The 14,266-nt window shown below is 44.2% G+C and overlaps 1 protein-coding gene across 1 annotated transcript in view; it reads right to left on the bottom strand.

Moving 5' to 3' along the window:
- Positions 1 to 14,266, bottom strand: part of sdk2b (sidekick cell adhesion molecule 2b) — a 247,597-nt gene that overhangs the window by 54,716 nt on the left and 178,615 nt on the right. Inside the window, exons 3-4 of the mRNA XM_019270164.2 lie at positions 9,037 to 9,143; positions 6,557 to 6,704 (exon numbers count right to left, since the gene is read on the bottom strand). Coding sequence (XP_019125709.2) covers positions 6,557 to 6,704; positions 9,037 to 9,143 — 255 coding nt within the window. The remainder of the gene's footprint in view (positions 1 to 6,556; positions 6,705 to 9,036; positions 9,144 to 14,266) is intronic.

Genomic DNA, 14,266 nt, shown 5'->3' with positions numbered 1-14,266 from the left:
GGTTGCCAGCCTTATAATGATTCTGTAGCGCTTTAAATCAATAATGATGATGAGGATTTATGTTTGATTGAAATGGAGTGATGGAAGTTTAAATGGTTTATTTGCCACTTTCTGCTTCCCTTCTGTAATTTTCATTATTTCTAATAAATTAGATCACAGGGAAATTAAATAAACAATGATCCAGGGTTGCTCTCTGTAATTAAGAACACATCGTTCTCGGACTGTGTTTTTGAACGACTCGCCTACGAGCATGTCTTTGTTTCTCGTTCAGCCGCCGACTCTGTCAGCCTGTATGCATATCTTATTGCGTTAATCCAGTACCGACACAGTGTGACAGAGCTGTGCCTACACACACACACACACACACACACACACACACACGCAAATGCTACAGAGTGTTTTGGCATCTGTCGTGGCTGTCCCTCTCCGCTGGGCCGTGAGGGGCCTAACCTCGCTCCACAGCCTCAGACCTTCATTACATGCAGACAAATGGCCCCGGTCGGCTGATGGCCTCTCCCAGGAGAGAGAGAGAGAGGGGTCGACGGGATCAAGCAGCTCACATGGCTGGCTAAGGTATGAGTCCAACTACAGCCGGTCAGACAGATGAAGGCGAAAGAAAAAGCTAAGGGAGAGAAAGAAGGGGAGAGTAAGAGCAAACAGCATGCCGCATGCCCTACTGCTCAACAGTCCTGTGATGAAAAAAGCCACAGCTCCTGGGGATGGAGAGATGGAGGAGTGAGAGAGATGAGAAGAGGTGAGGGAGTGAAAACAGCCACTTGTTTTCTCACCGGGGGCATGAACTAGAGATTTGTGGCTCACTGTTGGCTTTCTGCTTCCCTGTTGCTCGCGCTTTGGTTGAGTGTTCAGAAAAATCAGTGAAGGAAAAAAAAAGGATGTCCGGAATACCCCCACAAGGTCAAACGGTGACACGTAAATGAACCTGATGCTATTTCTGATCAGCTTTGATCGACCGAGTAACCAACAACACCAAACACAAGAGGCTATCCTTTTTATCCTTCCACCAAGTGAATCCAGAGTTGAAAAGATTCATCGATCGACAATGACACTGAGTACAAAATACTAAACATTTCCTTGTGCAAGCTTCTCCAGTTCGAGGATTTGCTGATTTTCTCAATCATAGAATATCTTTGGGTTTTGGACACAAATCAATATCTGAAATTTGGTACAAATACAAGAGCTATTTATTGCACTGTAGTTTTGAGACTATAAACCTGTAGTGCTGGGCTTCCACAGTAGGATTGACTTATTACAACTGTTTCGGATGTGGCCCGGGTCGTCCACCAATCAGATGATCGGTGGTTCAATCCCCTCCTCCTCCAGTCTGCTCCTTGAGTAAAAAACATGACCCCCCAAATTGCTCCGGAAGATGAGCAGTTGGCACCTTTGCATGGCAGCGAATGCCATGAATGTGTGCGAATGGGTGTAAGAGTTGCCTTGAGTGGTCGGAAGGCTAGAAAAGATGCTAGAAAAGTACCAAACAAAATGCTTGAATCTGAAGATTGGCTGCTTTTGCCTATCACTGTATCTTTGGACTTTAGGTCGGACGAAACAAGCATTTTGAAATGGTTAAGAGCTAAATGACTAGCCAGGAAAATAAGTGATAACAAAGACAGATTGTAAGTCATTAAACGTAGATACATGCAGTCAGTGAATTCCAGCATCTATGTGCGTGGCGGTATGTTGCTCTCCTTGACATTGCATCGCGCTTTGCCCTGCAGATTGTTAGACTCGTGACTAATGCTGGGGGAGCTGGTCATAGGGAAATGCAGAGGAAGGGCTTGGCCATTCACTGGCCATCGTGACTAATGGGGAATCCATAGCAGACTGACAGGACCCGAGCATCACAGGCAGGGGCCATTAATTGATCAGTAGCTACAGCAGATTACTCAAGGGAATTGCAATGTGTGTGTGTCAGGATGTCCTCCCACTGCCTCCTCCTCCAGGTCAGACTCCTCTGTGTTCTGTCTTAACGGACACCTCTACAAGGTAGTTTTCAGTGTACCGCGGATAAATCCATGTCTGAGTTGTCAATGGGAAGTTTCTCGAAGAGAAAACCAGGTAGTGGGTAGTAAGTCGTTGTCAGAGGTGAAACAGTGAGCGGAGAGACTCCCACTGCCAGCGGCAGACTCACCTTCCAGCCAACAGCCCTACAATTCCTGGCAAATGTGTTTACTGAAGGAGCCTCTGATTATACACCACATTAAGTCTCCAAAATAACACAACAAATCACGCCAGCTGAATAGAAAAGACCCTGCCAAATGCATTCCCATTCAATAAGGGAAGAATAATGACCGTTAGTGCTAAATAAGTTCTTTTTTTCCCCCCTTGCATCTCGCTCTACATCACAACACAACAAAGATGTGAGGACTCCGGTTGAACCGATCCATTGCAGACCAATACCTGGATGCACATCTCAGCACTGAATCAAACAAGGACAAATGTCTTGAAACAAGATACTGGGGGGAAAAAAAGGGGTGGAAGCACAGCAGAGGCCATCAGAGAAAAACACTACAATAAAGTGAATCTGCAAGTTTATGGGTGCTCCACGAGAGACAGCACAGGAGTCTTTGCCTACGCCAAGAACAACAGCTGCAGAGGCCACATGGCAAAGAGAGAGAAGTCACTGTGGCACAGTGACACGCTGCCTTGCCAAGGGGGAACTGGCAGAAGGGAAGCAAAAATGCTGTATTCACCAAGTTTCAGTGGGTTTTTCTTTACATATCCAGGCCTTGGGTGATTGGGTGGTGTTCACATTACGCTACATGCATCCTTGACCCTGATGGATATCTTCCAATAACCTGCTTAATCTTGGATCCCTTTCCAAGTTCATAAAATACTGAATTCATGACTCACGCTTATGAAATCATTTATCTTAGTGAGGAGCAAGATACACAACACTTTTTGCCATTTAGCTGAACAATAACCTTGGACGTACCTTAAAATCCAATCTTAAAAAACAAATACTCAAAAATAAACTTAATTATTTAACATATAATTTCAGTACAATAACAAGAGCGTGAGGCACTGTTTTAGGCTGTCCAGCCTTGCTCATTTGCAAGAGGTACCTGTGCATCAGGCTGATTTCATTAGTTGTTTTCTATGGTTATAAATCAAAGTATTGAACAAATCGAACCATCTAATGATGGTGTGGATAGTTAAGGGAACAGAAAAAGCGTAGGGACGTAAATACCTGTACCAAATTTCATGGCAATCCATTGAAGAATTGTGGATATATTTTAGCCTGAAGCAAAGTGATCCAAAGAGACTATTTAAAGAAAAACTGAACGTTGTTGTGATCAGGTTTTTTAATTTTATTTTTTTACATTTGAACTTGAATATTCTGATTTCAGAAACCTGGATGATGAAGACTTTATCCCGGATTTGAAAAACCTGTATATGCAAGCTGAGAGTACTCCTGTATACTACGTCACAATGCAAAGATATAAATAAAATCAGACTTGCAGATGCAGATCATAAACCGGAATTGTCATCCCTGTTTCCCATCACCAGGGAACAGATGGAAAAGGGTAAATCCAGCAGAGTTCATTCGCAACTGCTGAGGCAACTCAGTCGGTGCAAAATTAAGCTGAGACAGGCAGTCATCTTGAGGAAACACCTGTTCTCACATGATCAGAACAGAACGAACAGAACAGAGAGAGAGAGAGGAATAAGCAAGTTGCTCGGAATACGGGGGTAATTTGCATGTGACCTGAAGCACATTTACATTCTAGATTTTAACTCTGCTCCTGATCAGATCTCTTGAGATGTATTTGCATGAGCTAAGTGTGCACGGGACCCGAGAGAGAGTTCACCTCGCACACGTCCTTGCAAGCATCAACCTGGAGTCATTTTTTCAAACTTCACCTATCTAGTGCAAAAAAAAAAAGACAAGGCAAGAACATCCCCTCCTGCTATATGATGCAATTTGACTCCCAGCGACACCACTACAGGCCAAACTGATCGCAAAGTGAACCTAGACACAATACGACAAAGAAGATCTAATTCAGCTGCGTTTATTTATCAGCTGTTGGATTGGTTGGAGGTGAATACCACAGTTATTCTGGGTATGGCCGCCCTCCTCTCCTCTTTTTTTTCCCGAGGTGTGATTACTCAGAGAGCACAGAGAGAAGAAGCAAGACGGTCCCCCGGAAAGCCTGCAAATTAAAGCTATGACACCTGAGGAGGGACAGCAAAGGGAAGGGGACAATGAGAGGAGATAGTAAGAAAGTAAGAAAGTAAAAGATATTATAAATGAAAGAGAAGATGTCACCAAGATTTTTTTTTTCCCTTTAATTCTGTTCCTGCTATTCAACAATGTAGCTCTTAGATCTTACAGATGGAACAATCACCCTCACAATGACTATAACCATCATGTGCAGAAGCCTGTGTGACAATGTTTAGAGATACAACACAGCTGGAACCGCCTCTGGAGAGCAGTAGTCTTTGGAAAGCGCCTCCATCAAGGTAACATTTGCGGTTCATCGCAGAACTCTCTCTTTGGCGCTTACACTGGTGAGACTTTGATGCCTCTGCAGAGTCAACGCTAGCGGCACGAATCAAATTCAATTAAATGATTTTCAATAATAATAATAATAAAAAAAAAAGGCAGTCTGTTATCAACAGTGCTCATTTGCACACAGTGACCTTGCTGGTGCGCGCTGAATTAGCATTCTTAGAGCTAGGGGGTAGGAAGCGAGGATGATGAAGAGAAGCAAAGTACACACAGTGGGTGGCCGATAATGGAGACAAAAGGAGTGAGAGAGAGGGAGAGAGAGAGAGAGAGAGAGGGAGAGAGAGAGAGAGAGAGAGAGAGAGAGTGAATCACTGGCAGAAGATATAAACGAGACAATAAGCGAGAGAGCAGAAAGGGGCTGAATGAGAGAAATGTGAAACTAATAAAGAGTTGAAAGTCTATGTGTATCATTCGTCAAACTTTCATAAGCTCTTCAAATATCAACTTGGAGGAGACTACACACACACACACACACACACACACACACAGAGCGCCACATGTCACTGTTGTTTGACCTTTTCCCTTCAACGACTTCTCAGAAAGTAATCCAGACTTCCACAACGAGTCGGAACGGAAAAAAAAATAAAAAATCGAAGCGGCGAAGTCTACCCACGGCCGTCATCCTCTCAGTCAGTCTCGGGGCCCTTGTCTCATTGTCATTCTAGGTCAGGGTGTGATTACTGATGATGAGGAGCTGATAAGAAAGATTCACTCTAACCAAGGGCAAGGTCACCTCCCACTGCGAAGAAATGCAGATGTGATGAGATGAGGGATAAGTGCCTTTTTAACACACACACACACACACACCTACAGAATATTCCCACGCAGAACACTAAGAGGTGTGTAAAAAAAAAAAAAAAACCCAAAAGAAACCTCCACATGGTCCACCGAAAAAGCCGATCATTAGCAGTTAAACAGAAGCATTTCAACTGGAGACAGAGTGTATCCTAATGGGAACTATGAAATCAATATGGATATTTATTTCTAAAAGGGGAGCTCCATCGATTTTATACATTAAAGTCTGTTTACAGTCTGTCTTGGAAAAAAGTTGCAGAAAGCCTTAGGTGACTCCAGAAGGGACTGCATGAAATCTAATAAATCGCCTCGACTGATGTGATCTGATCCCCATGATCTAGGGGGTGTGATGTCAGAGGGCTAGAAGTGGTTTACCAGACCGCTACAGCCTGCTCGGAGACAAGCAGCTCATGGCTACATAAGCCGTACTGGAATACCTCATCCAAACAGTGGTCAAGATGCATTGTGGGTAATGTAGGCGCCGGGTTTTTGACAAGGTGGAAGAATGCGAGGAATAAAAGAGGCAATATCTCTTGTTCTGCTGCATCAATGTTATAAGAGCGCAATGCATTCATAATATATAAGCCCGAATAGATCAATAAAATTCATTTTTCATGTTTCTAAAATTGGAGCATGGAGGAACAAAACCAGCCCAACACAAACACCAAAAATTGGCCAATACTTCTTTTTTTGGGGAGCGGACACTTTCCCCAATCGACCTCTCCATTTCCATCCTTCTATTTTAAGTGAACAGAAGAGGAAAACAAAACAGCAATCCCATCTGAGGCTGGTCAGCAGCTCCAGTGCTCGCTTGCCCCCATTGGGAACCGCTGCTGTATCAACACCACCGCTGCCGTCTGGCAAACATTGATAGGTGGCCTCAGAAACACCAAAATGAAGAGAGACAGAGACACAGATAAGCTGAAATAAAAGTGGTTTTCTTTTCACCTAAAGAAAAAACAAACAAAAGAGGAACAAAAAGGGGCGAATTCATTTCACACAGTGCCAAAACAGTTTTGGTCTTGGACCTTGTTGTGCAGGAGAAATTCAAACTCGGTTTTAACACAGAATGTAGTGTGATGAATGACAAGCGACAGGCGGGAACAGGCACTCTCAAACTAAAGCACCCCCAGGAACAAACAAAGCACTGAAAAGGATTCACAGGATCAAACACATATAGAAAAGGTAAAGCGCACAAAAAGAGACAAAAGGAAAAAAAGTACTTACATGCGACTGCTGGGTGGGATTTTGCGCCCGTCCCTGAACCAGGTAACTTGCGGTTGGGGGAAGCTGCGAATGCGCGGCGCCGGGATAACGGCGCCCTCTCCCTGAGAGACCGACTGAGCGCGTTCACCTTCCTCAAAACTGCCCATAACTACAAGAAAGACAAACGCACAAATACAGAAACACAGTGAGTGAGAAAAAGGGAAGAGTTAAAAAGTCACATTCACAAATTCCCCTATTCTTTCTCGCATCTGATTTTTTTTCTTTTTTTTTGGAAGCCCACAGAGCTTTCGCCATCTGCTTTCTGCTCTGAAACGTTACATGGAGCCACTTTGATGGACAAGCGCAGTGTTGTTGCCATGGTTTCCGCAGTACATCAAGAAAGGCTAGAAGGAAAGCGAGATGAGATGACTCACAGACGGACACAGAGGGGACGTTAAATTGACTCATATTCATATTCCGCATCCTCCTGCGTGGATGCATCCAGGGCAATCAATCTTGATCACACTCTAAATGTGTGCATTACTCAACGTGGTAGATGACCAGCACTGCCGCTATTCTATTATCTCCTAATACATTACATTTGTTACAGCGGTTTTATTCCTCCCCTGCCTCATTATATCTTAAAAGCTGACAAAAATACTGCGCTAATATTCCCGCTCCGTGCTCTGCTTACGTGTAAATGAGATCTATCGGCAGGTTAGGATTCTTTTTTTTTTTGATGGATTCCACGTCTATCAGCCCCCTAACTTCAAATTGTTGTTTCGATCTCGGCTGTGCGGGGCTGTGCTTGCAATCATTTTGGCTGTTGCTGACGGTAAACCTTTATAGGGTGGGAGTAACAAGCAGGCTTTGTATTTTATTCCTGCAAAGATGTCTCTGAAAGAGAAAGTGCAGACTTTGGTTTTCGGAAGAAGTGACAGCCAAATAAGAGATGTTGTGTTTTTAAGTTCCACGAGAAGCGGTGGGGGGAAAGGATCGCACATTTGTTTCTTCGTTTCAAGGGAAACAATAAAGGATAACTCAGCTGAAATCATCGGGACATCAAACACTCAATTAAGTTCTAACACAGTTTAGAAATAACCATATCTTTGAGAGATGTGGGGATCAAGGTATGGGTCTTTGAACTGGGGATGTTGGAGTGGCTGTGCATTGATGGCAATCGTATTTCTCTCTCTCTCTTTCAAAGAGAATAAAAAAAGGTAATCTGGCTTTGCAGTGCAGCTGTGGTGCTTAGCTTAAATGAGAATCTGGGAAGTGTGCAAATCCCGACTTTGATCTGCAGTTTCGGCGATGTGACGTCCCTCCTCCCCTTCCACTAAACTCTAATGCCTCGGCATGTCTCCCTTTCTCTGAGGTGTGTCTCCGCAATCCTAATTGTGCTACCTCAGTGGAGTCGCTCGCTCCCCCCTGTCTATCTCATCCATTTCTTCCGCGGGTGTCCTTAATTCTCCTTTTTTATTTTGCCTCGTGGTCCGTACACCTTCATGAGCCACTGATGAAGGAGGAAAGGGAGAGAATTGTGGAAATGGAGAGAGGTGGGGGATAAAGAGAAACAGAATAACAGAAAATAAATAGAAAGCAGTGGCGGCCAGACAACAGACAAAGTCAAGAGACGAGAAAAAAAGAAACAGTGATGGAAGAGTCGTACTGCTGGAAGAGATACTGAAGGAAGCATTTGGCTACAGCTACAATCTGTTTGCTCAATAGTAAAGAAGCAGACCGGCGGGGCCGTTAGGCCCTCTCCGTCTCCCTCCCATCCCTTTCTCTCTCACGCCTGGTTGGCTGCATTGTTCAGTCAGGTACAGCGTCGTGTCACATCCACTCAAAATGTCGCTGGAACAAGGGGAAGCCAATGAACCTGGCATACCCCGGGAAGGCAGGATAATGGGCGTAGAACGGTGGTGCCTATGGGGTGGGGGGGTGCTTTGGGGGTGGTGGTGGTTGTATTTGACATGACAACACTCCAGACACCTCCGCGGCGCGCCTGTAATAGTTCGTTAACGAGATGAGGGAGCCGAGCAGCTCGAAAAAAAGCGGCGCCGGAAATTTACCGAAACGCCGTGCATCGGGGCCGCCGTTTTCGCCAAGAAACGACAGATGTTGTTGACAAAAGAGGGAGAGAGAGAGAATGAAATAAGCGGCGGTCATATTGAAATGAAGCAAAGTTAAAACCAAACCACGGCAACAATATCAATCTAATGAGAACGCTGAGTGGAACAGCTGTCCGGGTTGATAACACCCCGAATGATATGCAGGTAGATCTTTCACCCTGCCAGCATCTGTCCCTCCCTAGTCAGTCCTTGATACAAAGGCAACCAAACAGAGTGTGGGCATACTGTGTACTCTGCAGGCAGTCAAACACACACACACACGCATGCGCACACTGTCACACTCTCCGTATCTATCCATCATCCATCCTTTTATTCATCCACTGGGTCCATTCATCTGTGTGTTCACCTGCATCCCGTGTTGATACTTACAGGCCACCTGTACTTCAGTGCGCCTCTGCAGAAGGGCCCCCACCCGATTTCTCACGATGCAGCGGTAGAAGCCAGCATGGGAGCGATCCAACGAAGGGATTAGGTACCTTTAATAAGCACAGACACACACACACACACACACACACAGAAGATAAGGATGAGGATTCTCTTAAATTGCAATAAAGTGTTGCAACTAATTAAGACAAAAGTAGAAATCAAATGTGCACTTATGTGAGCGCGCAAACACAAGCATTTGCAGATTTGTAAGCGTGAATGTGCTGAAAAGGCACAAACACACACACGCACACACACACACACGGTGTCTGATCGCACACACACACAAACTTAAGACCATCTAATAGAGGAACAAGGGCACAGAGGACATTGGAGCTTAGCTGTTGTTTATTCCAATGATAATGATGCTCGAGAGGCTAACCCAGCTACCACAGTGAAGCTCTCCCCCAAGACACACACACACACACACACACACACTGACACAGACAGGCACAGACGACAAACACTCGCATTCAAATTTATTCTATGTAAACACACACACACTTGCACTGAAGCCCCTGGGATAAAGGTTGACGCCGTAAGTCTCCAGCAGTTGACACTCTCCCCGTGACCTTGACTTCAGTGTCCAGCTGTGGTGGCAGTACCGCCTCCCTGCCATGTGGAGGCAGCGTAACATATACTTTATGAAGCTGCTGGGTGCAAGGGACTGATCTGTGCAGACTAACCACTGACTGACCTCCAGTTCTGGTGGTGTACCAATGCCGAAGGAATAAATGAGGATGTTTAGAAATGTTTTTCCCTTTCAAACCCTCCATAAAACTGTAATTATTAAAACTTATTTTGCAATCTTGCAAACTGCCGTAGACATAACCGTGAATCACAGCAAAAATACGACTTGTTGCAACTGCAACGTTTATGGGCAAGTACGTACAATTAAAAACATAATTAAAATGTTGCACTTTACTGAAAGCTTTTCTCTCGAAATGTTGGGTAAAGTATAAAACTGTCGACTTGCAGGTCAGCGTCTCAACACGACGATCCAACGTCAAGAATCGAGGAACACAAACAGGAAGCGACAATCTGAAAATCACACCCACGTCATGCACTGATTGGTTTGAACTCGTCCCTGATGCTCAACAGTTTAAGTCTTCACTCGATTGGCTTCTGTTACTTTTCGCGCGCTTGACAAAGTGCAACATGAACGCTTCAGAGGAACGACTTTCTATGTGAACCGCTTGTGCGATTCGTTGAATTAAGACTACAAAGACTCGCCATGAGGAGGCTTTGGGTCAATCAAAACAAGTACGCACTTTTTTTTTTGCCTTTATCGGAATATTGATCCCCAAATTATCCTGTGTGTATAACTAGCTTCTCAGCCATTCAAACATCACTGAGCTCCAAACTTCTAGCTACTGGCTTCAGGAAAAAAAGACTCCTGCAGATCAGTGATCAATGTTTGTTCGACTGTGCATGTCTTTTTTGATAATGGCAGTGCACCCCGGGTATATCCATGAGAGGTGCAGAATTGGTTTTTATCTACTTTGAGTCATTCAAAAAATTCGGAGATCAGGAAAGCAGACTGCTCAGAACGCCAGGCATGGGCTTCTTAACAGCCTTCCAATAACTAATAAATGGCGCTGCAGTGGGAGACACACAGAGCGGCCAACTGTTAAAGTGGTTGCACGGGAAGTCTCTGACGGCATGTTAGATGGCAGCGCAACCTGTAGATGTTGTGAATTAGCCTACAGCGAGTTGTGCATGTTTAATCTGAGTCAATCTAGCACACTAACACATTCTCGTCAAAATAAATCCTTCTTCTCGTGGGAGGCGACAGTTGCCACTAGGACTGCGCTTGCCATCTTTGCTGTCACATTCCTGCATGATATGTGTTCGAGGCAACCTTCAGCTGATGGGACGTGCCGGTTTCTATAGTAACCACATGCGATTTTGTTGGGAAGTTTTTCCGGTGATTTAACCTTTTGTTTAAAGAGGGGTTTTTTTCGTTTCTTTTGGCATGAAGAAATGTTTGGGAAGAGCGCAGGCGAACGAAGGCGAAGTGAAAAAAGAGAGCTGGCGATGTCGACAAGCTGTTTGCCGGGGAAGTCTGAACACTTACAAAAGTGGAGCTACAGCTGGGAGACACATAACAGGAGCTTCTACTGAAATAAGCCCTAATATTTGTGTGTCACGTCGCGCAATCAAACAGTGTTTCTCCTGACTGTTTCCGCAGTGGACTGTAATATTCTAAAATAATTCAGGCGATGCTTTCTACAGACTGCCAAAGGCTAAACAGGAAAGGAGCTTAATAAAACGATACAGTCTAAAAGGTAAATTTAGGTAACCACACAGTTTACTGAATAAAATCCAATAAGAAACCTAAATATTTGAACAGACCTGTCTACGGGGACTATCCTTTGACTTTAAAGTATGCCTTTAGGGGTTGTTCAGAGTGATGTTGACTGATAAATGATCAAACATACTCATACCGATGGGTGACAAATTCAAGGGAAAACCAACATGCAACGTCAAAGCAACTTCAACATCTACAAGCCTGTGAACTGGATTCTCTCAAAAGATATTCTCTCATTTGCTGTTTTGATGATAAACCGCTCAGCGAGCGCTCGTGCTCTGTATGGAAACACCTGCATATGCTTTTGTTTCATTCATCACCAGTCCGTATGCATCTTATATGTGTCGGGAAACTCGAGTTTTTGGCCACGTTTCAGTGGTGCAAGATCACAGACTCATTCATAGCAGCCACCTGTTGGCTTTTGCTTTGCTGCTCACATCAATGCCATCAATGCGTCTCTTTGCTAGTGGTCTGGTTCCAGAAGTCTGAAACACAAGACTCAAACAGGTCTGGTTGTCGTGCTCATTGACATCTCTTTCTCCCAGTTGGAGACACAATTGGCCATTTTTTGTATTTGATCAAATGGGGATGCCATTCCCCAAAAATGGATTATTGTAAGTTGATTAACATAAATAGCAACTCTTAAATCTGCATATGTCTTATACTTGAAACATTTAAATCGTTACGATAGCTGCCCCTAGCAACTACAGCTCCTGCGTCGACGGGAAACAGATATGCCACTCACTATTAATTTCTTTGGGGAGAAACATAACAAGATAACCCCTCTTCAAAAACTTCTACGTGAACGAGAAATCAAGCAGCGAGGCAAAACTGACAAATTTGATTAGCACTTGCTTGAAATCGTTGAAAGCCGCCTTTGTGCTTTGTGGAAGCGGCGGCTAACAGCAGCGGGGCCCGCAATAACAAATGGTTGGATGGTGTTCGAAGGCTTTTAATTTCTATAACAAAAAAACAAAAAAAAGAAATGAAGCGGTATCAAACCTCATTAGCGGCAGCAGCAGTCGGACCCGAAGAACTAAATGAGTTTTAGCCCAAAGTCTGTTAAAGCTTAATCAACTAATCAGAAAGCTCCATTAATGATGTGTGACTCCTTTCATATGTTTCATCAACTAAAATTAATACAATCACGTATATGTGTTATGCATAGATGGAAGTGAGATGAGGTGAATAGATGATGGAATAGTGTGCAACAGAAAGGAGGGGACGAAAACAGTAAGAAGAGTTCGGGTTAGGGGGAAGAAGCAGACATTAAGAGGGAGAAGGCTGACAGGTGGTGTCGCTGCTCCAAGTTTAACCTCGCCGAGGGCCTACCGAGAATTCACCCCAGACCCTGAATCTTCAGGGTGACTTTAGACAGTGTTCTCTCCCTCTCTTCCTCTTTCGCTCTTGTCCCTTATATAATGAATACAATTAACCTTTGCGGAGCTGCGCGCGTTGGCAGCCAGGTTGGGGGAGTCAGCGGGGGGGCTCGCCGCGTCGGACAAAGATTGATTGATGTTCCTGTGGTCAGCGCACTCCGTCAGATCCCCTTTAATTAGCCCCACTCAGGAGAAATGATTAGATGGAGGAGTGGCAGGGAGACGGATAGAGGGACATGAGAAAGAGGGGAGGACTGGGGGGGAATGAAGTGGGCTGGAGGTGGAGGCTTGAAGAACAAAATGATGCAAAGATGGAGGGAGATAAAGGGGGGCGCTCGGAGATGATTGGCAAAACTATGAATCCTTGATTGAAGATGGCTGCGGCGTGCTTCATAATAATAATATCACACCTGTCCCCGAGGTTAGCTGCAATAACATTGTACTTAAATTGCTGGTTATACGGTAAGATTATAAACCCTCACATACACATCGCAAGGACACTGTAATTATGGCTTAACTGCATGACGGTAAATCATGACACGCCAGAAAGCATCATAAATCCGGGATGAGCCGATAATGACACGCACGTCTTTTTTATCCCGAGCATCAACGCATTCGCTATCGTTTAGAGAAGAGATTCCCACGAATTAATGCCGCTTCTTCTGCCAAACACGGCGACTCACATGAAACCTGATCTCAAAGTGTGCCTTTTTTTTTTTTTAATTTTGGAACACATCACGTCACGCAACAGTTGTTTTACAGCTCCTAATAAAAGCAGACACGCGGCACACAGTGTGTCACGGCTCACTTGTAATGATGTGTTTTATTCTCGTCGCATTGTTTGGAGTTTATGAAAAGGTCACTGCCCTCTTCTAACAGTTTGATGTCACTTTACTTTCATTAATGAGCTCACTCACGGGCATTGCGGCGCGCTTGGAAGACCTCAACAGCTTGTGCATTCAGTATTAGATAAACAAAAGCAATAAAAAAAAAAAAAAGGCAAATTATTACTTTTGACAGCCTAATTACTTGCTTTTTTTTTTTTTAGGGATCATGATGGATTGATGTGCGTCATTATTCTAATTGGATGATTATATGCATGTGCCGTGCATGTCATGAATTAAAGCACCATAAATAAAGCAACATGTCAAGTAGAAATGCCACCGTGTTACAAATACATTGACACGCGATCGAACTTCCAGGTCTTCGGTGAGCTATAGGTGAAAGCGTCTCCAAAGGAAATCGATAATATACTTTGTGTTGTTGAGAGGATGTCTTTTGAAAGTCTATTGACTCATCTTCAAAAATTCTATAGGATAAAAGTCTTCAATCTGATCTTGTTTTCCCAATACCCAGCACATATGACACATGACAGGTAATGGGGAGTTCTGGGTTAAGCTACTGGAAATCAATAGTGGGTAATTCATCTACCAGGCCCGGAGGGACAGCCTCCACATGCTCACAAAGGATAAAACAGATGGACATC

This window comes from Larimichthys crocea, chromosome XVI (genome assembly GCF_000972845.2).
Source record: "Larimichthys crocea isolate SSNF chromosome XVI, L_crocea_2.0, whole genome shotgun sequence".
NCBI classification, from domain to species: domain Eukaryota; kingdom Metazoa; phylum Chordata; class Actinopteri; family Sciaenidae; genus Larimichthys; species Larimichthys crocea.
Note: the sequence above shows the minus strand (reverse complement) of the source record. Positions and strands in the feature narration are given on the sequence as shown.